Here is a 24,987-nt window from a genome sequence, read left to right on the forward strand (position 1 = left end):
ACAAATTTGCTTCCTTGAAGGATATTGGTCAACAACAATCTGGCAGCTTTTATGCTCGTCTTATCCAACTTCCTAACGTTAGCTTACTGGTTCAGTATATTGGGCCACCCTTCGTCTGTCTTGCATATTTCTAAATTTCGATGTGAAACTGTCATTACAGCCCAAATGGTATTCCACCTCTCTGCTAACACTGATCGCTTCTTATTATACACAAAGGTTATTCATGAAGGCCCCGCCTTCTCAACCTTTCCCCTTGCCTGACGTGTGGTGACCCTCGGGTTAAATTGCCACCGGTCAGCCCTTGAGGCAAGAACAGCCTGTGGCGGCTTGGACTGTGGTGATGTTCGTTTAACTTCCAAAACGTCTGAAGTAACATTAATGAGAGAGTGATTGTGTATTGCGTACTTGGTGTGATTTAGCATTCTTATTGGTACTTCATTGAATTCCTGGGAAGGGAAAGCAAATTCCATGGCACATAATCAGAACGGACTGTCTACCAAAAGTTTTTGCAATTAATTGTTTAATTGCATTGCTAATATATGGAATTTTTAGTTTGTTCTAAGTCCCTCCTTTGACAAATTTTTAAAATATAAATAGTACCCAATTTTACTTTGCCAAACTAAGGGGCAATTTAGTGCAGCCAATTCACCTACCCTGCACATTTTTGGATTGTGGGGGTGAGACCTGTGCAGACATGGGGCGGATGTGCAAACTCCACATGGACCTGGATCGAACCCGGGTTCTTGGTGCTGTGAGACAGCAGTGCTAACCACTGTGCCGCCCTCGATCCTCCTTTTTGTAAAACTTTTTTCTTTTTGTGTTTTTCCCACAATTCCACCCCCCCCCCACCAACACACTGGCTGTTGCTCATCAATGATCCATTCCTGTACTCTGATTTTGATTCAGTCTCCTTCACCTGTCAGGAATTTACAGAAAAACAAGATTTTTCAGCATTTGATTTACAATAGAACATTTCTAACATTTAACTTATTCACTTTTTAATCTAGTGTTGGTTAATTACTTATTAATCTAATGTAGGTTAATTGTAGAAAAAACCTTTTTATGAATATTTACATTATTAAACTTGGGTCAAGTTTAGCAGCATAACCTTGACGATTAGTGTACAAAATAACAGACTGCTGAATAAACAAGACCTCACACTGAGAAATTTGTGTGCATGTGGAAATAGTTTGTTATCTGTCCATTGCTTCATCATTCTGTACAGCATCGCACTTTACATCTTTGTTTTGGCTTGAGCTGAAAAATAGATAACTCTGTTCTGAGCAGGGACTTGGGGGAAAATAGTCTCAGGGTTGAGGGTGGAATATTAGCCAAGGTTCCTACTCATTATTGTACACTAAAAAAAAAAAAAAAAATTTTTTTTAAAAATAATTTTGCAGGCTGGGCCAGCATTTATTGCCAGTCCCTAACTGCCCTCCATTTCAGGGGGCATTCGAGTCAACCACATGCTGTGGATCTGGAATTACATGTGGGCTGGACATAGATGTTTGGCATTACACTTTTAATTCCAGACTGGGCAAGTTACCAGATGGCAGCCAAGGGACCATATGAGAGCAAGGAATTGACGTGTTTGGAAGAGGTGGGCTGATGATTACTTTGAATTATATGCAATATATAGCACAGGATAGACCATTCTGACCAACTGGTCTATCTAAGGGAGAGACAATGGTGTAGTGAATATGTCACTGGACTAGTAATCTGGAGGCCCAGGCTGGTGCTCGGGGGCGTGGGTTCAAATTCCACCACAGCAGCTGGCGGAATTTGAATTCCATAAATGTATCTGTAATAGTGACCATGACGACTATTGTTGAGGTCCATCTGGTTTCACTCGTGTCCTTAAGGGAAAGCAATCTGCCATCTGAGCCTGGCCTGGCCTACATGTGACTCCAGACCCACATACTTGTTTGACCCGAAACTGCCCTCTGGAAAGGCCCGACATGCAACTGAGTTCATGGGCAGTTTGGGACGGGAACCAAATGCCATTGATGTCCCTATCCCGTGGAAGAATAAAGAAAGTACTCCTTCCCTACTTTCCATAACCCTATCAACATATTCTTGTGTTAGATGCCTTGTGGAGAAAATAAATGCTATTTTCAGCTTTTATTCACCTCTCAATGTGAAGAGTGGGTTACATTTTGATTGAGAGAAGCATTCTACAGCTTCAGGAAACGTTTGCTGTTTTCTCTGCGTCCGTCACTGGCAGAAAAATGCATAGCTCATGGTTGATGTCTTCAGCACAAAATGTTTTGATAGCTGTTCTGAACTGAAACTAATATAAAACTGAGCATGTTAGTTCTGATGAAGGTCTTCAGCCTTGTGAGATATTGCCTGACCTTGCATTCACTATTTTAATTAAGTCAAACATATTTTGAAGCTCAAAATACTGATGGTAAAGGTTCTGTTTTTTTCTTTGTCATTACAGTAATGAGTCATGAATTCACGTGTCACACTGAATAGATCCTGCATACACCACAAAAACCCCAGCTGTCCCAGACTAAATTCATTGGTAACCTGATTTGAACATGCCACTAGTACTATAAGGATAACACTCATTCTTATCCTGGACTTTTAAATCTTTCTTCCTGCCTAAAGTATCTGAAGAGCTTGCCTATACCCTAACTTCCCCTTCATAGATTATCATAGAATTTAGAGTGCAGAAGGAGGCCATTCGGCCCATTGAGTCTGCACCGGCTCTTGGAAAGCGCACCCTACCCAAGGTCAACACCTCCACCCTATCCACATAACCCAGTAACCCCACCCAACACTAAGGGCAATTTTGGACGCTAAGGGCAATTTATCATGGCCAATCCACCCAACCTGCACATCTTTGTGATTGTGGGAGGAAACCGGAGCACCTGGAGGAAACCCACGCACACACGGGGAGGATGTGCAGACTCGGCACAGACAGTGACCCATGCCGGAATCGAACCTGGGACCCTGGAGCTGTGAAGCATTTGTGCTATCCACAATGCTACCGTGCTGCCCTTGTGCCAGAACTATTCATGTTTTTTCAAACCATGATAAATACTGCCCTAAACCTGATCTGCTCCATCTTTTGCAGCATTTAATCGCATTTTTGGCATCTCGTGTGTCTAATGTGGTCATTCCTCCTCTGTTAACTTCTCCTGTCTCTGAAATTCCTTTCTCCCCCATTAATCCAGTTGAGGAGCATGGCTTCCCTCTGCTTCATTGTGCTCTTTGCAGTGTCTTTCTAATTTAATAATTCGGCCATTGCTTTATTCCCCTCAATTTCTGTGTTCGCCTGAGGGCAAATTCCATTTCCTCCTCTGTGTACCAAGTAATGTATTCAGATTTGTTGACGTTGCAAAGCTAGGTGATAAAATGTGAGAGACCGACCAGGAGGGTAGGGTAAGCAAATGAGTAAGAAAATCACAGGTGGCATATCATGTGAGAAATTATTTTGATCCCTTTCGTCAGAAGATGTTAAGAGGTGAGAATCTATTAAACCTTGTGTTCAGAGATTTGGATGTCCTTGTACATGAGATAATATGCATTTACAGCAAACGGGAATGTAAATGGTGTGTTGGCTTTCTTTGCTCGTGTACTCCAACCGCATTGCAATGAAGTGTTGATGCAATTGGATTTTAATGTGGCAACATCTAGAGTACAGTGTACAATCTTGGTCTCTATTTACAAAACGTAAATATGTACTTGTCTTAGAAAGGTTCAAATAATTCTGGGGTAATTGTCGCCTTAGAAGAGATTGAATGAAATGGGCCAGACAGTTTGGAGTTGAGGGATAAGATTTTATTCTTGGTAGTGTTTGACTGAGGTTGTTTTCCCCTTGCTGGAGGGTTTAGAAAATGGGGCACAGTCTCGGGATAAGGGTTGACCATTTAGAGCTGAGATGAGAAATTTCTTCACTTGGAAGTTTGTGAATTATTGGAATCCCCGATTCCAGTGGATTGTGAATGCTCAGTTAAGTATGACCACGGCTGTGGTTGATATATTTTGATCTCTTAAGGTAATCGAGGAATATGGGGACTGAGCAGAAAGTGCAGTCAAAATTGAAAATCGGGCCTAATTTTATTGAATACCGGAACCGGCTCGAGGGGTTGAATGACTTGTATTTTGTCTCCATCCCTCGTTCAAGCCCCCCTCTCTCAAACTACCATTACCATGAATTAAAGCACAATGGAGGATAAACTGAGCAGTCTGGCAGTATCTATGGAGAGAGAAACAGTTACTGTTTCAAGTCCATATGACGTTAATTCTGTTTCTCCCTCCACAAATGCTACCAGATCTGTCGAGTTTATCCAGCATTTTCTGTTTTATTTCATAATTCCAGCATATGCAGTAGTTTTAATTTTACCATCGTTACCATGACACTTACAAGGAGCTGTCCACTGCCCCTCTTTGTTTACTCACTATCTCTTTATTACACTCCAATCTCTCCCTCCACTTCTCCTGAATCTCTGCATTACTTTGGTGTTCTCGTTGCTTGAGAAATCCAGTCTTAGCCGAGTTCACGTTCCACAAGTCGGTGCCCTTTCCACTGGTTCCAATCCCATCATCCCTGCCATTGTCTCTGGCTGGACCCAAGTACCCAAGTGTATGCAACCTCATCCCATTAGACCAAGACCAAACTGAACTTTAGACCCCACCCTTCTCATTAAGAGACCGCCTCCTTCCACCTATATGACATATCCTGCCTCCGCTATGCTTTCAGCCTGCACTATTCCCATACTCTCCTGACCAGTCTCCCATTCGCCATCCTCCACATATTTCTCATCCAAAACATTGCCTGTAATGTATCATGCAAGCACTCAACACTCTTATCCTTGCTGGTCCAGTTTCCCAATGCCTCAATTTAACATTCTCTGCCCTATTTCTGCAACATCCTCCACCATTGTTGCATGTTGGTTTCTCTGCTCTCCTGTTTACACCACCATTGGTGCATGTGCCATCATCCACATACTGGAATTTCTCCCTGAACCGTTCTACCCCTGTCTTCCTCTAAGGTTCTCCTTAACACCCACTAGTTTGACTAAATTATTGGCCACCACTTCTAATAACTATCTTCATTGGCTTTTTGTACATTGACTGTGTCTCCTTGAAATGCTTTGGAACATTTTAGGGTGCATATGCTGGAAAGAAAAGCAAGTTGATAGCCTGAATCTGCCTCCATCAAGCTCTGACTGCAATGACTTTGTGATCTTCTCTATATTACATCAGTGCTGTTGTGCTGAACTTTCTCTCTTTCTTGCTCACTTTTCCTCTTGCCTGCCCAGTATGTTAACCAACACTTATGTTGACTGAGTCATCAATCCCAGAATCTCAAACTGGGAGTTCTTCCTCATGCAAACTATCCAACCATAATATGACGTTGCCTAACCACTAATTGATTTGTCCAACCTTCATGGTGTTTTGCATTTTGAGCATTGATTATCCTCCTTGCTTTCTAAGTAATGGAAAGTTTGCTTAACAGTCTTGCTTTTTGATACATTATCATGTTATTATTTACTCTTACATTTATTTTGGTGATATGAATGCCACTGGTATGGGCAGCAGTTGTCCTTGAGAGAGTGGTGGTGAAACACCACTTGAACTGCTGCAGCCCATGTGGTGAAATGCACTTGTAGGGCTGCAGTTGGGAGTTTGGCCATGCTAAATTGCCTCTTGCTGTCCAAAAGTTATGGGGATTGGGGGGGGGGGGGGGGGCTAGGTTGGGTGCTCTTTCGGAGGGCCAGTACAGACTTTATGGGCCGAATGGTCTCCTTGTAACCCTTGTCCTGCAAGGTCAGGGGTCAGCTAATATTTTAACCAAAAAATTATTTTTTTAAAGAAATGCTTAAATTAAAAGCTGTTGGGAGCCTTGTGCCAAACACTTGGCAGCTTTAAACCAAATACTTGACAAGTTGCCAAGTGTCTGTAGTAGAATGCTTAATTTACATAAAATGCATGTTGAATTTATTCGTCAATAGGAAAAAAAGTAGACCTAATTCTGAATTGTCGCAGTTTGACTTTATTTTACAATTTTGTCAATAAGATCATCTTTAAAACAAACTGAAGATCGATTGAATGAGGACAATTGATTCTCATCCTGGAGATCTCTATCTATTGTGTATTGAAAACTATAATGGCTGCCATCATATAACCTGCTCTTCCTGCATTACCATGTATTCCCAAACATTACCTGTAACCATGGTGTAGCTACATCACTCAAACAGGTTTAGTTAGAGAATGATGACATTTTTCATTAAGATAATCATTTAATACTGTAAAATACAGAAAAATGATCATCTTTTAATCTCCACAATAAAAACACAGCTCTTGGTTTTTTTTTTTTGCATCTGTCTTTTTTCATAATATGATCAACAAGAAATGGCTGGGAGCCGGAAATTAGATGTTAAGGAGCCGCAGGCCCACTTGGTGACGGTTGCGGGCTTGCGAAGTGTTGGGAAGGGATCTTTGGCATGTTGCAGTAGTGCTGTTTCACACTGCAGCAAAGTTGTGTTGTTGGAGAGGGTGAAAGGTCCTGCTAGATATTTGCCAGTGTATAGCGCAATCCAAAATTAATTCAGTGTGAAATGTTTTTGAGATGATTTAACAATGTTATAAACTGTTTCTTAAATGTAGTGTGAACAGTATCATTTCATATCGGACTCCAGTGTAACAGTTCAGCCATGGCTAAGGATGGACAACATTACAATAGTGAGCTGTCGGGCTCAGTACCATGCCGTACACTGATGGCTGATGGGAAAGAGGATCCAAATATTTAGAGCAAGTGACCTTGACTACATTGTCAGCTCCTTTTGCATTGCAAAAAAATTGGATTGGCAGGGGCCCCAAGAGCAATTTGTCTGATGACTCTGGACTGTTGGTTGATGAGTAACATGCAGGATTTGTGCGTTTGTTGCATAATTGGTCAACCGTTAAGGTCAAACTTTAGCAAAGCATGTTATTCTGTATGTCTTTGTTTTTCAGGCCGACCATACAGGGGCAAACCCAGTGACATGTGGGCACTTGGTGTGGTGCTCTTCACCATGCTTTATGGACAGTTCCCATTTTATGACAGCATACCTCAAGAGCTTTTCAGGAAAATCAAAGCGGCAGAATACACCATCCCAGAGTAAGTTGTGGTTTTTGCAGGTTTGTCTTTGGCTTTGTAATTGCCTTGACTGCTTAATATAAATGTGGTTTTGTGTTTTTGAACCCTATCCCACCCCCTGGATTTTGACTGCAGTACAGGATAGTGAACCCTAGATGGAATGTTTTTTTTTAGGCATGAGATGTTTTAAGGAACAACTACTAGATTTTAGCTATATTTCGCAAGACACTTTGGCACAGCCTCCTTTCAGGAGTGACTGTAGGGCAAATAGTTCATTTTGCTGGAACCGTCATTAGCAATCTCAAACTCCAGAGACTTTTAACCAAACGGAAGTGGGGGACACTTTTTCGATGCCCAAGATTTTTACTGATGGAGGCTGTTTGGCCTATCCATGCAGAAAGGATCCCCACTGCAGCATCCAACTTGAGTGACTCTGGCTTTTGGTTCCACCGGTCAACTTTGGAGTCCACTGCCATGTGTTTAGCACCCTTTGTGTAAAGACCTTTTTAAAAAAAAAAAAAAATGTTTTTTATTCTCCATTTTCACATTTTTCTCAAATTCCCACCCCACCCCCAAACAGTAAACGCTAACAAAAACAAAATCAATCCCCTTAACAATAACAACGATCCCATCCTCCCACCACCCCAAACAATGGTCCACCTGTCAATATATGCATCCAATAAAACAAACCCTCCCACGGTGGAAACAAAAAAAACAAAGGAGAAAAAAGAAAGGAGTCCGGGACCGCCCATGGTCACCGAAGAGTCCACCCCTCCCACACTCAACGCCGTCCAACCTCCGAAAGAGTTCTGTATGTGATACCCAAGAGTTGTAAACCAGCCCCCCCCCCCCCCCGCTCCAACTCCTTCCGCCCACTGTCTCTTTTAAAACTCCTTCCCCCAACCTCGGTTCCTTCCCCCCAACTTTCCACCCCGGCTAGACCACTCGGACCCTGTTCTGCCAGGCTCCGATGGCAGCAGCCCCTCCCCCACCTCACTCCGTTCACTGGCCGGCTTAGACCGGCCAGCGCGGAGGCCCCCGCCAGGGTCCCTTTCCCCCTTGCCCTGCCCAAGGTAAGCCCAGAAATCCCCCTTTAGCACACACCCCGCATATCCACCTACACCCCAAAGAACCCTCACTTCGAGTGAAAGTCCCATCACTTCCCTTGTCCAAATATATACACCATGGCTCCTTTAGCCCATACACCTGGACGCAGTGAAACAAAAAAAGAAGAAAATACAGTCCTGAGGTTACATCGGCACATGGCCATTTCTCAATTTCTCAGTTCTGCCACAGTCCTTCTGCCTTTGCAAACTCCTCTGCTGCTTCCGCCATTCCAAAATAAAAGTCCTTGAGCTTATAAGTCACCCTCAGCTTCGCTGGATGTGCAATGCAGCACTGCACCTTGCTGATGTACAGTGCCCTCTTCACCCGGTTGAAAGCAGCACGTCTCCTCACCAGCTCCACCATAAAGTCCTGGTATACATGTATACCAGCTCCAGCCCACTGCACCACCCCCTTCTGTTTGGCCCAGCACAGGACCTTCTCAAAGACCTTTTCTAATATATTTTCCACGTTTGCCTTTTAGTGTTTGAGACCTGTGTCTCATTGTTTTACTTTGTTTACAGTAACTTTATGGATTTGCCTTTCCCATACTTGTGAACAATGTTGGAAAACTCTAGGATCACCTCTTGTCTCCTTGTCTCCCTTCAAGGCTAAGAGGTCCACATTTCTTCACTTTGGGGCCAGTCCTGTGCACTTCCATGCTGCCTCTTTGGTGACCAGAACTGGGTGCAGTACTTGAGGTGCAGCCTGATAAAGAGCACTGCATTGATTGAGTACAAGTTCTTCAGGCTTGCGTTGGATTTTGTTCCTGCTGTTCAGCATTCTCTAGGCCTAGTTTGCAGCAGTACATTGATTGTACATTGCTCAATTGCTATTTCAGCCATTTCTGATGTATATATCTCCCATTGTTCCTTCTAATCTGCATCACTTTGCATTGATCTATTGTTGCATGTGCAATGCAGAGAGCCGTTGATCTGTTTGCTTCCCTTTTCAAATGTCTTTTTAACAAGCACACCTGTCTGGTTCTTGGTAATTGGTTTTGCTTGCACAAGGTGTTAATTTGTAATGCTGTGGAAGTGTTGCTAACCCTGACTGTGTGACAGGACTGAATCGCGTGCACAGCTGAACAAAGTTGCTGAATTTCCCGGGATTGGGGTTGGTGACTGTAGCTTGCTGATGAGTCAGTTGCCACACGCTGGCTGGGCTCCACATTGTCTCCATGTCAGCATTGTGGTTATTACTCAGTGTTGAAACCAATGCTGCTCAAAAACAAACACAAATGAAATACCCAGGTTCAGAATTGTTTTTTTTTAAACTTGCTTCCACTATTAAAAAGATTCTGAAAATGCTTCAATTTTTCTTTGTGAACTGGATGAAGACATCTGCCTGCCTTTCTGCTTGTAAACTGACATTGGGAGTGGGTTTACCACACTGCCTGTTCAGCTGGAGGTTAAATGATGCAATAGGGAGACAGCAGGTTGGGATCCCAGCAGTGCAAGATCAAATGTTGCCTTCATCCAAACCTGTTTTGAAAGCCATCCCTATATAGCCTTGCAGCATGCTTGACAATCTCTTGGTTGGTGTGCAAAGAATTGCCAATTGGGCAAGCTGTTGGAATGTTATGGCACCTTTTTTAGGACAAATTTATTTTGAAATATAAGTCACTCATTTTGTAGCCAAATGTGGCAACCAGTCTATGCACATAAGCGATGGAATGACCACTGAATCCGTTTGTGTGGCAAACATGATATTGAAGGATAGGAAAAGACCAGTTGGTCCATTGAGCCTCCACCCTTGCATACTGGGGCCACCGTCTGCCTTTTAACCCCCCAAATTGTGCAATCTACTGGGGGCAGAGTGCCAGACATTTAGGGAGTTAAAAAAACAAGTTCCAGGGGTCCACAGTAACCTTGGAGACATTTCTCCAATCTCCTATGTTGTTTTGTCAGCCATGCTCTTTTTATACCTGGCTTCTTGAAGTTGAGGGAGGAACGTTCACCGACACTGAAGGAACGCTCTGGTCTTCAGGAAACTGCCAAGGAATCTTCCATATCGAATCTGAGCACGCAGACATACCTCAGTTTAAAATCTGACCGAAAAGCCTGTACCAACACCAACGCAGCACTCTGGAGGCACTAAGTGTTGCTGTAAATTGTGCTTAATTTCTAGGGCAACAAGGTGGCGCAGTGGTTAGCATTACTGCCTCACGGCAGCGCTGATGTCCCAGGTTCGATCCTGGCTCTGGGTCACTGTCTGTGTGGAGTTTGCAAATTCTCCCCGTGTTTGCGTGGGTTTTGCCCCCACAGCCCAAAAGATGTGCAGGTTAGGTGGATTGGCCATGCTAAATTGTCCCTTAATTGGAAAAAATGAATTGGGTACAACATTTTTATTTTTTTTAAGTTGTGCTTAATTTCTGGACTGTCATATCCACAATCTACGGAAGTGAGAGCACGGAGGTGAGAGGAATAAAACGCTGTGAAGTCAGAAAATTCCTGTAAAATTTGTAGTTGTTAGAAAGTACTCTGATTCCCAAATTTGATAGTTTTGGTCAGTGAGTGAGGAACATCAGAATCCTATGGTATGATTAACAATGTGTGAGAGAGATAAATGAATGTATGTTGTTACTGCTGAATCATCCTTGGATGTGACTCTCTCATAGGATGATTCAGCTCCCTCACAGACCTGATCATTACCTCTGGCAGTATGCTGATGGCGCCAGCACTCGCTAAATTAAAATATAATCAGCAGATGGAGGAGGGACACATGAACATGTTAATTGCAGTCTTCTGTAATGGTTTAAATTTGAGTTATTTTAAAGTTAATTTAGGTTGACTAAATTCTGACTGAATATAAAGCCCTATGCTGATTATTTACCAATTAACTATTTTTTTTTGGCTGCATGAAATGATCAAATCATTTGCTCCGTTTTCACCATGTTTGCAAGCCAAACTGGTGCTTTCCTTTCTTACACTGTGCTAAATGCTTTATAAAGTGCTCCACCAGTACAGAAAAATTAAAAGTTTCTATTTCACAGATGTCCGTTTTATAATTAAAAGCATCAACACAGCTTTTGGAAAAATTCACTTTATTAATCGGTGATTTGTTTTCCTCCATGTTGATTTTGCTAAGAAATGTTACTTTGCATCTATATGTGGGAGCATGAGTTTCGATTAGCTCTGTAACCTTTAGGCTTGCAGTCTTTTTAAAAGTCTCATTACTGCTCAGATCTGTAGGGTTTGTTTTGTTTGGGGAGGTGGATTTTGTGAGCATTACTCACTGGTTTCTAGTTGCTTGTCTTGTGCCTGAGGTATTGGGTGTGCTGCTGTGTGACTCATAGTTTATGTTCTTCGCTGCTTTGTGTCAAATTCATGGAAGCTTTACTCTGCAGCTGGCAATGTCGTGGGTTCAATATTTTCTCCGTTTTACATAAGCATGCCACCCAGCCAGTATTGGTTCCCTTTTTATCCCATCTTTCTTTCTCCCTGACAGGGACTGCCGGGTATCAGAAAACACAGTTTGTTTGATCCGAAAGCTGTTGCTTCTGGACCCACAGCAAAGACTGACAGCTACCGAAGTGCTGGATTCTCTGAGCTCTATCATAGCTACATGGTGAGATTGCTATGCTGTGTGTACAACAGCTCATTCATTTTAAAAAAATTTTTAAAGTACCCAATTCATTTTTTCCCAATTAAGGGGCAATTTAGCATAGCCAATCCACCTAGCCTGCACATCTTTGGGTTGTGGGGACGGAACCCAGGCAAACATGGGGAGAATGTGCAGGGCCGGCCCAAGGTACCGGCAACTCGGGCAGTCGCCCGGGGCGCCATGTGCTACGGGGCGCCAGAGACTCGGGTCCCGCGCATGCGCAGTTGGGCCGGTGCCAACCAGCGCATGCGCGGTGGCCGCCCTCCCCCAGGGCGCCCCCCCGCCTCGGCCCGCCCCCCCCCCCCCCCCCGCCTCGGCCCCGCGCCTCCCCCCCCCCGCCTCGCCCTCGCCCCCCCCCCCCCCCCCCCCCCCCAACCTGCCTCGGCCCACCCCCCCCCCCCCCCCCCCCCCCCCCACCTGCCTCGGCCCACCCCCCCCTCTGCCTCGGGCCCCCCCCCGAAGGGCGCTGAAGTTCAGCTTGCCCGGGGCGCCAGCAACCCTAGGGCCGGCGCTGAGAATGTGCAAACTCCACACTGACAGTAACCCAGAGCTGGGATCGAACCTGGGACCTCGGTGCCGTGAGGCAGCAGGGCTAACCCACAACAGCTCATTCATAACCGAAGCCTAAACCTCTGCTCAGAACAGAAAAGCCCCCGACTTGTTGTTCTCTCCATCTCCTGCCAAAGCTATATTGTCAGAGCCTGCTTTTGAAGGCCTGTCTAGCTCACCTGTTTTACTGTATAAATGGCTGACCATGTGTGTGCATGAAATTGGAAGGGATTTACCATCAGGCCTTCTCTATTCAAAGGCTCCTGACTCCTTTTCCCTCATCAAGAGCTATTTGTGACATTATCCCATTTGGAACTGTGAATTACGTTGAAACAATTTGTTAAATAATTATCCTTTTAAACTTGTGTGCCTAAATAAAACTTCAAACACATCTTGGGGCATAGCGATAATTTGAGTAGAATGTTACATTTCACCACATTCTGATGAGAAACATTTTACAAAATCCTGTTCTAATGGTCCATGAATGTTTGGTAATGGTTACTTGCAAGCTAGAATGTACAAAAAATTTTAGGTGCAAGGAAAGTGTGTGTGTGCGTGTGTGCGTGTGTGCGTGTGTGCGTGTGTGCGCGTGTGCGTGTGTGCGTGTGTGCTGGCTCAGTTGGTAGAATACTATCACAAGAATTAGGAGCAGGGTAGGCCAATCAACCCCTCAATAAGATCATGGCAGATTTCATGGTGGCCTCAACTCTACTTCCTTGTCTGTCTCCCATAACTCTTGACTAACTTGTCGATCAAAACATCTATCAAACTCTGTCTCGAATATGTTCAATGAGCCGGTCTTCACTGCTATCTCAGAAACTGAATTCCACAGACTAATATCCCTTGGAGAAAGAAAGCTGTACACAGTACTCCAGATTGGGCCTAACTAAGGCCTTGCGCAGCTTCAGCAACACTTCCCTACTTGAGTCTCCCTTGCAGTAAACACTGACATTCCATTTGCCTGGCTGATTACTTGCTGTACCAGCAAACTAACATTTTGTGATTCATGTATCAGGATACCCAGGTCCTTTATTGTACAGTTCTGCAATCTCTCTCTACTGATAGTATATTGCTTTTCTGTCCTCTCCTCCAAAGTGGACAAGTTTATACTTTTCCACATTGTACTCCCATTACCCAAATTTCTGCCCACTCATGCCTGTGGGGCGGCACTGCTGCTCACAGTTCCAGGGACCGGGATTCAATTCCAGACTCGGGTGACTGTAGAGTTTGAACTTCCTCCTGGTGTCTTTGTGGGTTTCCTCCAAGTGATCCGGTTTCCTTGCACTGTCCAGTGGTGCAGATTAGGTGGATTGGCCATGCTAAATTGCCCCTTAGTGTCCAAAAGCTTAAGTGGGGTTACTGGATTATGGGGATAGGGTGGAGGTGTGGGTTTAAGCAGGGTACTTCCCCCCCCCCCCCCCCCCCCCCCCCTTCCCAAGGGCCGATGCAGACTCGCTGGGCCGAATGGTCTCCTGCACTCTAGGGATTCAGTTAACTCTTCTAAATCCCTTTGTGGGCTCTTCTGTGTCCCTTTCACAACTTCCATTCCTATCTACTCTTGCCCAAGTCAAGGCTCTGGTTCAAATCCCACTCCAGAGCACAAGAATTCATGCTGGCGTTTGAGTGCAGTACAGTGGAGGCACCATCATTTTGGATTAGATGTTAAACCGAAGCTGCAACTGACCGGTTGGGTGAATGTAAGAGATCCTATGGCACTACTTGAAAGAACAGGCTAGTTATGCTCGGTGTTCTAGTCGATATTTATCTTTCAATTAACATCACAAAAACATTTACCCTGCTTAAACCCACACCTCCACCCTATCCCCATAATCCAGTAACCCCACCTAACCTTTTGGACACTAAGGGGCAATTTAGCTCACAGGGCTAAATCGCTGGCTTTGAAAGCAGACCAAGGCAAGCCAGCAGCACGGTTCGATTCCCGTAACAGCCTCCCCGAACAGGCACCGGAATGTGGCGACTAGGGGCTTTTCACAGTAACTTCATTTGAAGCCTCCTCGTGACAATAAGCGATTTTCATTTTTAATTTTCATTATCTGGCCATTAACTCATTACTGTTTGTCAGAGTTTGCTGTGTACAAATTGGCTGTCGCAATTCCTACGTTACATCAGTGAGTACACTTCAAAAGCTCTTCATCAGCTGTAAAATGCTTTTGAGACCACCACCACCACCCTCTTCACTCTTCAGCTTTATTCTCTGGGCTAAACCTTGGTTACATTGGGTTTCTATTAATGCAAACATTGTTTCCAAATACTTGCTATTTTATCAGCACGACAATGCATCACCACATTGTTTAGAAACAGCTTGGATCATGTGTGACGGCAGATTTTTCTGACTCAATGCTCCTGTGACCTCTTGCAGGCAATCTCTTTCGTCACTTAGTGGTCCTTTGCAAGTGGTGCCAGATATTGATGACCAAGTCAACAACCTGGAAATCTTACAGGAGGTAAGAAGCCCGAGAAATCAGACGCTCCGTGTAGCTATTGCCTGATAATTCAGCTTGGTTAACTAACAGCAGAATTGAAATCAGTCCGCATGAAACTGATTGTTCTAGTCTGTTGGGTTTGGTTCCCTAATTGGGAAATGACTATTCTGGATTGGAACCTTTTATTTGGGTACTGAGTCAAGGCCATTTTCAATCAACAAGTTGATATCTGACTTAATTTCCTCTTCCCAGGGTGGTTCCTCATTGCCTGGCATTTTTAATAAATTGCCAGGCACAGAGTGCGGACAGAATATTTGGCCATTCAAATAATGTGCAATGAGACCTGGGTGTCCTTGTACATCAGTTACTGAAAATAAGCATGCAGCAGTTGGTAAAGATGGCAAATGGTATGTTGGCCTTCATAGCAAGAGAATTAGAATGCAGGAGCAGGAATGTTCTGCTACAGTTATACAGGGATTTGGTGAGACCTCGCCTGGAATATTGCACAGTTTTTGGTCTCCTTTATCTGAGGAAGGGTGTTCTTGCTATAGAGGGAGTGCAGTGAAGGTTTGCCAGACTGATTTTTGCAATGGCAGGAGGAACATAGGAAGAGAAATTGAGTTGGGTAGGATTGTAATCACTGGAATTTAGAAGAATGAGGGTGGATCTCAACCTATAAAAACACTAGCAGAGCAAGACCGGGTAGATGCAGGAAGGATGCTCCCGATGACAGGAGTCCAGTACCCAGGGCCACAGTATGAAGATATAGCCTAAACCATTTGGGACTGAGATTAGAAGAAATGTCTTCACTCGGAATGGTGAGCCTGTGGAATTTTCTACCACAAAGCTGTTGAAGTGTTTTCAAGGAGTTGGATGTAGCTCTTGGGGCTAAAGGAAACTGGGTGAAAGTGGGTACAGGTTACGGAGTTGGATAACCAGCCATGATCATCATGGCATAGCAGGCTTGAAGGCCCAAAAAGCCTACCCCCAGTCCTATTTTGGATGTTTCATTCATACTCTTCCCACCGCGTGACACACAACAGTGCTTAGACATAGGAGTAACATTGCTGCTGACTATATAACCAAGTAAACAGCTCCAGTGAATTTGGTTATTCAGCACGCCAACCTGAATTCTCCACTAACTCGAATTTCTGATGTCCCCCTTACATGAACCTGACCTGCATTTTTTCATGTGTACTGTTAAGGTGTATTAAATCCCTATAGTGCAGAAGGAGGTAATTCAGCCCATCAAGTCTGCACCGGCCCTTGGAAAGAGCACCCTACTTGAGCCCATGTCTCCACCCGATCCCTGTAACCCTACCTAATGTTTTGGACATGGAGCAATTTAGCATGGCCAATCCGCCTAACCTGCACATCTTTGGACTGTGGGAGGAAACCCATGCAGACACTGGAGAAAGACAATGTTGTCGAGGAGAATACTCGGGTACAGTTGACCAGGCTAGATGGGATTGAGGTTCACAAGGAGGTGGTGTTATCTATTTTTACACTTTCCAAAATTGCTAAGTCCCCTGGGCCAGATGGGATTTATCCAAGGATTCTCTGGGAAGCCAGGGAGGAGATTGCAGAGCCTTTGTCCTTGATCTTTATGTCGTCTTTGTCGACAGGAATAGTGCCGGAAGACTGGAGGATAGCAAATGTTGTCCCCTTGTTCAAGAAGGGGAGTAGAGACAACCCTGGTAATTATAGACCTGTGAGCCTTACTTCGGTTGTGGGTAAAATGTTGGAAAAGGTTATAAGAGATAGGGTTTATAATCATCTTGAAAAGAACAAGTTGATTAGCGATAGTCAACACGGTTTTGTGAAGGGTAGGTCATGAGTCAAACCTTATTGAGTTTTTTGAGAAGGTGACCAAACAGGTGGATGAGGGTAAAGCGATTGATGTGGTGTATATGGATTTCAGTAAGGCGTCTGATAAGGTTCCCCATGGTAGGCTATTGCAGAAAATAAAGAAGTATGGGATTGAAGGTGATTTAGCGGTTTGGATCAGTAATTGGCTAGCTGAAAGAATACAGAGGGTGGTGGTTGATGGCAAATGTTCATCCTGGAGTTCAGTTACTAGTGGTGTACCGCAAGGATCTGTTTTGGGGCCACTGCTGTTTGTCATTTTTATAAATGACCTGGAAGAGGGTGTAGAAGGACGCGTTAGTAAATTTGCAGATGACACAAAGGTCGGTGGAGTTGTGGATAGTGCTGAAGGATGTTATAGGATACAGAGGGACATAGATAAGCTGCAGAGCTGGCAGATGGAGTTTAATGCAGAAAAGTGAGAGGTGGTTCACTTTGGAAGGAGTAACAAGAATGCAGAGTACTGGGCTAATGGCAAGATTCTTGGTAGTGTAGATGAACAGTGAGATCTCGGCATCCAGGTACATAAATCCCTGAAAGTTGCCACCCAGGTTAATAAGGCTGTTAAGAAGGCATATGGTGTGCTAGCCTTTTTCAGTAGGGGGATTGAGTTTCGGAGCCACGAGGTCATGCTGCAGCTGTACATAACTCTGGTGCGGCCTCTCCTGGAGTACTGCGTGCAGTTCTGGTCACCACATTATAGGAAGGATGTGGAAGCTTTGGAAAGGGTTCAGAGGAGATTTACTAGGATGTTGCCTGGTATGGAGGGAAGGTCTTACGAGGAAAGGCTCAGGGACTTGAGGTTGTTTTCGTTAGAGAGGAGAAGGCTGAGAGGTGACTTAATAGAGACATAAGATAGTCAGAGGGTTAGATAGGGTGGACAGTGAGAGTCTTTTTCCTCGGATGGTGATGACCAACACGAGGGGACATAGCTTTAAATTGAGGGGTGGTAGATATAGGACAGATGTCAGAGGCAGTTTCTTTACTCAGTAGTAGGGGTGTGGAATACCCTGCCTGCAACAGTAGTAGACTCGCCAACTTTAAGGGCATTTAAGTGGTCACTGGATAGACATATGGATAAAAATGGAATAGTGTAGGTCAGATTGGCTTCAGATGGTTTCACAGGCCGGTGCAACATCGAGGGCCGAAGGGCCCGTACTGCGCTGTAATGTTCTATGTTAAAGTGCAACTCTACACAATCGGTCAGTGATCTAAGGCTGGAATTGAACCATAATCCCTGGAGCTGTGAGGCAGTAGTGCTAATCACTGTGCCACCTACGGCAATAGAAGTAGGAAAAATACTGTTCTTTACTTCCTGGGTACTTGCACATTTAGTTCATGCGACAGATATTAAACTGTATCTTGGTAAATGGAATTCTCTGTTAAACAGGTTTTTTTGATTAACTGGCACCACCCATTCCCTGCGATGCAGATTTTATTGTAGTATCATTGAAATAACACTATTATTTTGGAGGGTGAACATATAATGGCATTTAACCTTTCCAGCATGTTCAGTTAGGTCATGGCTGTTGTGCAAGTTGACTCAATTTTTCTGCCTTTCCCTTGACTGTGGAAAAGCCTGTCAGCCTCTGTCAGGAAACTTTCAAATGACTGCCAGCATCCATATCCATTTGGGAAAAAGATTTCCACTGCCCTTGGTGTGAAACACGCTTCCTGAGTAGCTCAGTGCTTATCTTTGGAACCCCCTCTCCAGAGGAGAGATTTTCTGTATCTACTCATTTTCAATATCTTTTTTATTTATAGTTTTGTATTTCCCCCCTGTCAATCTTTTAAATTGCAGATCAAGTTTATACGGATGACCTGCCTTCTATGTAATCCTTTAAGTCCTGCTATCATTCTGGTGTGCCTCCACTGTAAGGTACCTTCATGGTTGTTTTAAAAAAAAAAAAAATTTTTTGCTTGGGGTTGCAGTCCCAAACAAAGTGCCAGAGGTGTTCACCAGAACGCAGCGCTGCTTCACATTTTATTTCCAACTTCTTTAAAGACTGACGTTCTGTTGGCTGTTTTGATGGGCTATTTGTACCTGTAACCTAGCTTTGAGTAATGTTTTTAGACTGTGAATACCTTCTTTTCCACAGTTCCAGGCTCCTTCCAATGTTATCTGTCACTGGTTTTTGCCCATTCACTTTGTCTTTGTTTACCTTTTAACTCCCGCATTCGCACCATTTACTCTGCATCCCAACTTGGTGCCATCTGTAAACTTAGATTTACAAGTCTAATCAAGTAAGTAACAAATATGGTTTTAAAAAGAGGCCTCTCTACAGATCCCAAAAGGGAGGAGGGTACATTTGTCATCTTTGAAGTCTATACTTGGATGTTTGAACTGTCATTTTTTGAACTTTTGATTCTTGTTTGCTCTGTCAAACTGCTGTGCCTAACCAGGGCGCGAGAAATGGAAACGGTACTACTTCCTAGCACTATGCTTTAATGAGCAGAGATGTCACAACACAAATGTCCGGGTAAACACAGCAGATAGCAGTTGCTTATTGCTCCCTGGATCAGTGACTAACTTGACTTCCACAACTCCAGGTCCAAAGGGTGATGGCCAATTTAAAAAAAAAAATAAATAAATAAATAATAAAGTGTCTTTTTCTATACCATGAAATGGTGCCTTTTTGCGTGTCCACGTGAACTGTGGAAGTTGTGCTGCAGTAGAGTCGGAGAAATTTGGCTCCAAACATGATTGCACCTGGAGCTTCAGTTCCATAATACTTGGGTGAAGCGCAGGTGCTGTTATGTTTGTCAGTGCTCACAGCAATTTAGTGCTTCGAGCGTCACATTTTCCATTCTCCCTTGTGTTTACACTGTCATGCTAAATGTACTGGGGTTAAAAAAAATGGACATGGGAGACCTGCACTTTTATAATTGTCTCCTGGTTTTTCATTATGAATTACTTTGAAAAGTAGGTAAGTCATTGGTGGGAGAAACAAAGTGACACTTTTTTAACATCTCTTACTTTCTCAGGCAAAGGTCACAGAAGAGTCCTCGCAATACGAGTTTGAAAACTACATGCGGCAGCAGCTGCTGCTTGCTGAGGGAAACACTATGCACGAGGTGAAGAGTTTTGCACACAAGCGACAGTTCAGCAACATCCCACCTGTGCGGCGACTGGGCCACGACGCCCAGCCCATAAATCCTCTCGACGCAGCAATCCTTGCTCAGCGTTACTTGCGGAAGTGATGGACTGGAAACGCAGCATCAGAAGCTCCACGAGCCAAGTTCACAGCACAGTAATACTCATCATGCCACGTAGTACTGATCCTGAGCAATATGGTATTCTGTGACCGATATGTAGCAATGGACGGAGTCAAAGCGTAACTGTTGTGTTAAAGAGCCAGCCGAAGACGGCTTTCTTTATATGTCAATATAAAGAAAGGGCAGTATTTGCAACATCGTCTGGGGCAGTAGTAGATGTTTAGTTTTTACTTTATATAATCTACCTCTTTCTTCATTTAACCAAGACATTCTCAGAACTGTAGATTGAGAGACTGGACTGGGTTGTTTTTTTTGTCCTATGTTGTGACTCTGAAAAGGACTCGTACTGCAAGAGATTTTGAGAGCATTAAGAATTGGGTGTGTTCATCGCTGTGGAGTCCCTTTAGCCTGCATTAGCGCCAGATAATAGTGTAAAATGTAGGTTCTTGGGGATATTTTTTCTTCCCCTTTTGTGAACGTTTTTCTTGCAGAATTCAGTGTGGTACCAAGTGTCCAAAAGAGGAAAATGTGAAGGAAAGAAAACCAATGTGATCACCAGATACATGGTTTTTACTGTTTTAGAGCAAAGATCACTTTAGCTGGCCTTTCCCCATTTTTTTTTTGTTGCCATTTTTTTTACTTTGGAGTTTAAACTCTGAGCTTGGAGGTTGAATTAAAATAAACTTAATGACATACTTCAGTAGTTGTTTGCGATCCAGGGCCACAAGAATTTGTGAAGTTCACTGAGCTGCAGAAACTGTTAGAACACTAAAGAGCAGTTGGGCGTGTCACTTTAATAATAAAAAAAATTTAACCAGCTTGGGGGGAACATTCCATGACGTTGCTAGGATTTTGCTAAAGCATTGAATGTGTGGAGATTCCCACACAGCCATTATTTTTTTTTTGTTGGTGTTTCATCGCCCAGCGGTGGTTCGGTCCTTGCGTCCCTTGCTTACGAATTTGGGGAGGGTTTGAATTTGACAGCTGGTGGTTGCAGACCTCCTTCCTTGTGGGAGTGATTTAGGGTGAATTGGTCATCATTCATTCAAATGTGCTGACGGACACGTAGTTTGTTTTGATACCAGTCGGTCTGGCAACGGCAATGTTGCAGTGATTTTAGAATCCAGTAATCCCTTTAGTTATGACATCACTGCACGAAGTTCTCAGGATTTGCAAATGTAAGATGTTCACCCACAAACTCACCAGCTGGTCCAAGTCTTGGTTTGACTGACTATGAGCATTGTTCAGAAATGTACTGCTACTTGTACCATTTTGTATCATGTCTGCTTTTCCCTTTTATTTGGGTGGGATACATTTCTTTCTTGTGGCTACCACGGACTTATTGATTTACAGTTTGATAAGTGACCACTAGGGGGTTACACGATGACTGTCAGAATCAGCCAACCCTCCGTATCTTATCATGTCTTGGGAAATGTGTTACTTACCACCCTGTACAGGTTCTGGCTCAGGTAAAATTCTTCCAGCCTAGGGAGAGCTGTGAAGTATCGGCTCGCTCCATGATCTGGCATTATTCTGGGCCAGTATTATCTGACCTAGTTTGTTTATCTTTCAGAAACTTTTTTATTATTGTACATTGCCCCTAAATCAGCGCACACCAGGGGAAATAGGAATGGGAAATACAGCGTTGAACCCAAAGCAAATCCAACAGGAGCAGCCGATGTACAAAAATACCCCTCAAGAAGGGAGGCGAGAAATAAGACATTGCACAGAAATAAGTCCAAAATCTCCCCCCTCTTCATTTGGGATATTTATTTTTAATCAAAGGCAAGAGGATCTCAATATACATTGGGCCTGTACCTGCTTTGTCCTGCTCAAGTCCAGGAACTTGCCTGTGCATGTTGGCAAAAAGGAATTTCTCAGTGGCTAGGTGGCTCCTGGATGCGGGCAACATTTTTGGCTTTTGTGGAGGAATGGGTGGTGGAAATTCCGATGTTCGGGTCATGGCTGGTCAGTCTTGAGATCCTGGTTCCTCCTGCTGCTGGGAGAGTGGATGATGGGCCGCCTAGGGAATTGGGATGGGGGCCTGGCTCCTGTTGTCCCAAATTGACTTGGCTGCTGTGACTGGACTTGCCCTGGGTCTGGAACTGGCTCTTTGCTCTCCAACACCATATCATCCCTGACTTTCTGCCCCACTCTACCTTGCGGAGTGGCCCGAGGCCAGTGGCTGTGGCGAAACTGCCTTCGGGAAATGTAGGGAGAGAAGAGTTGGTGCTGAAAGAGTGTTGGTAGCTGGCTATCTCTGGTCTCCACTGAGCCCTCCTGCCTCTCGCCAGCACTTCTGCTGTCTCCTGCACCACCGACTGGTCACCCCAAGCTAAAGGACCCCGACATCCAAAGTAGCCTCGACGGAACTGGCCACAGTTTGGGGCATAGGGACTGCCTTTGACTGGACCTCCACCAGGACCAGTCACATTCACAGCTTCTATTCCCTTCTTGCCCTGGGCAACATTGAATTCCTCCTCTGACATTTCTTCACAGGTACTTAGTCATTGAGTCACAAAGCTTTACAGCAGGAAAGCAAGCCCTTCGGCCCAGTTTGTTAATGCCGCCCAGTTTTTACTACTAAGCTAGTCCCAATTGCCTGCATTTGGCCCATAACCCTCCATATCCAGTTTTCCCATATAACTGTCTAAATGCTTTCTAAGACAAAATTGTACCTGCCTCAACTACTGTCTCTGCCAGCTTGTTCCAGGCACTTGACACCCTCTGTGGAAAGAATTGCCCCTCTGGATCCTTTTGTATCTCTCACCTCTTATCTTAAACCTATGCCATTTACTTTTAGACAACCTTACCTTTTGGGGGAAAGAAAATGTCGACCATCTACCTTATCTATGCCCCTCATTATTTTATAGACTTTTATAAGATCACCCCTAAGCCTTCAACACTCCAGGGAAAAATCCCATCCTTTCCTTATATCTCAAACCATCAAGTCCCAGTAGCATCCTAGTAAATCTTTTCTGCACTCTTTCCTAGTTTAATAATAATCTTTCGGTAATAGGGTGACCAGAACTGTACACAGCATTCCAAGTATGGCTGTACTAATGTCTTGTACAGCAAGAAGTCCCAACTCCTGGATTCTATGTTCTGACCAATGAAACCAAGCATACCGAATGCTGCCTTCACCACCCTGTCCACCTGTGACTCCACTTTCAAGGAGCTATGAACCTGTACTCCTAGATCTTTGTTCTGTAACTCTCTTCAGCTTCTTACCATTAACGGAGTAGGTCCTGCCCTGATTTGATCTACCAAAATGCATCACTTCACATTTATCTGAATTAAACTCCATCTGCCATTCATCGGCCCACTGGCCCAAGATCCCGTTAGAGTCCTAGATAACCTTCTTCACTATCCACGATGCCACCAATCTTGGTGTCGTCTGCAAACTTACTAACCATGCCTCCAACATTCTTATCCAAATCATTAATAGAAATAACAAATAACAGTGGACCCAGCACTGATCCCTGAGGCACATTGCTGGTCACAGGCCTCCAGTTTGAAAATCAGCCCTCTACAACCACCCTTTGTCTTCTGTTGTCAAGCCAATTTTGTATCCAATTGGCTACCTCACCCTGGATCCTGTGAAATTTGACCTTGTGCAAAACAACTTGCCATGCGGTACCTTGTCAAAGGCCTTGCTAAAGTCCATGTTGCCAATGTCGACTGCACTGCCCTCATCTACCTTCTTGTTCACGGGGATTGTTTCTCGTGATAACCGTCTGGTGAACAAAGATGTCCTTTTCAATGTCATGTCTGTTGATTAATCCAAAGCCACTCCGGACATTAAACCACCTCGCCCAAGAACGCCTGTGACGATCACTTTCTTATCCCTGGTTCTGGGAGGGGTTCCCCTTGGCGGACTGTCCGTCTCAGCTATTCCTGTGGTGTAAAGCAGCCAGTTCGAATCACCGCCGATTTTAAAGAGCTCCATCTCACTTTGTTGAGATTCATTTTACTTTGCTGTCAGTTCCAGAAGAATCGCCACCAGTGAAGAACATCCATTTACCCTTTCAGCAGGGGTGTTAGATCACAATCTACTCAGTACTGTCACTTTCCCACTCTTTCAAATGACAGAAGAGACCACTAGGTCTTGCCCCAACCCTCAAAAGACTGAGATTCAGATGATGTCCTCCTGATCGACAGTCCAAGCTCCTGCCAATGCTTTTAAATGCTGGGCCTTGGGAATGTCACTAACTGTAGCACAAATCACTTATGCCAGCCAGATGTTGCCTAAGTGACTTTAGTACGAAGTCTTATTCCTTTTTTGCCCGAATTTCAATGATGGAGAGGTGTTGAAATGATTTGAATGGTGGTCTGCAGTAATATAGAGCTCAGTGTACATATTCTTCTGTGGTGGCTTTTCAACTTCATTGGGTTTTCTCAATGTTGCTGAAAAGTTTAGTTGGTATTAAAACCAGTAATAAATGCCCATCTTGCCTGACTATATTTAACCTGTGAAAATATACAAAGAATCCAATGATTTTAGTTTCAAATTAATATCGCATTGGGGGAGGTATGGTCCCTCGCGTGACAGGAGGTTGTACATAGAAATCTCCACCATTTCAGGGATGATCACAAGTGATCTCTGGTCGGTGTAACCTTGTAGATTGATGTTTTGGATTGTGGGGGGTGGGGGGTGTGGGGAATGCTGTGATGTGGTCAAAGGTTGTATTTATTAAATACCATGTGTTCCTCAGTTTTTATACTGTGATTGGGTAAACAAATTGATTGCTTGGGGGTAGGGAGTGGGTAAAGATTGGCGTTGATTGCTTGTAACATTGTGAAGATCTTTGGGCCCTCATGGAGTTTAATGTTGTGGGAGCTGGTGCGCAGACTGATGGGAGAGGCAGACTAAAGTCCTAACGATATAGGCAGCAGATGAGACGCATGGACACTGGAGCGATGTAGGAGTTGATGTGTATTGGTGAGGCAAGTTTTCATGGAACTCTCATCTGTCCTTTCAATGCCTCGCTAACATGATTTGAAGAGGCCTTGTTCCCATCATGAATTGTGGGGCCACGTGGATAAGTGAGCACGTCCCATTTTCAATGTGGCATATTGGTGAATTTGAGGGGAACGCAAAGTAGCAGT

At 44.2% G+C, this 24,987-nt stretch overlaps 1 protein-coding gene across 4 annotated transcripts in view; it reads left to right on the plus strand.

The window, feature by feature from the left end:
* stk40 (serine/threonine kinase 40) overlaps positions 1-21,747 on the plus strand; it is a 90,651-nt gene extending 68,904 nt beyond the window's left edge. For all 4 annotated transcript variants that reach the window (XM_038801429.1, XM_038801410.1, XM_038801438.1 and 1 more), the window contains 4 exons: positions 6,970-7,114; positions 11,648-11,767; positions 14,733-14,817; positions 19,648-21,747. In XM_038801429.1, the coding sequence (XP_038657357.1) occupies positions 6,970-7,114; positions 11,648-11,767; positions 14,733-14,817; positions 19,648-19,863 (566 nt within the window). In that variant the 3' untranslated portion in view covers positions 19,864-21,747. The remainder of the gene's footprint in view (positions 1-6,969; positions 7,115-11,647; positions 11,768-14,732; positions 14,818-19,647) is intronic.
* The last annotated feature ends 3,240 nt before the right edge of the window (positions 21,748-24,987 follow it).

The sequence above is a fragment of the Scyliorhinus canicula genome, chromosome 1, assembly GCF_902713615.1.
Source record: "Scyliorhinus canicula chromosome 1, sScyCan1.1, whole genome shotgun sequence".
Lineage (NCBI taxonomy): Eukaryota > Metazoa > Chordata > Chondrichthyes > Carcharhiniformes > Scyliorhinidae > Scyliorhinus > Scyliorhinus canicula.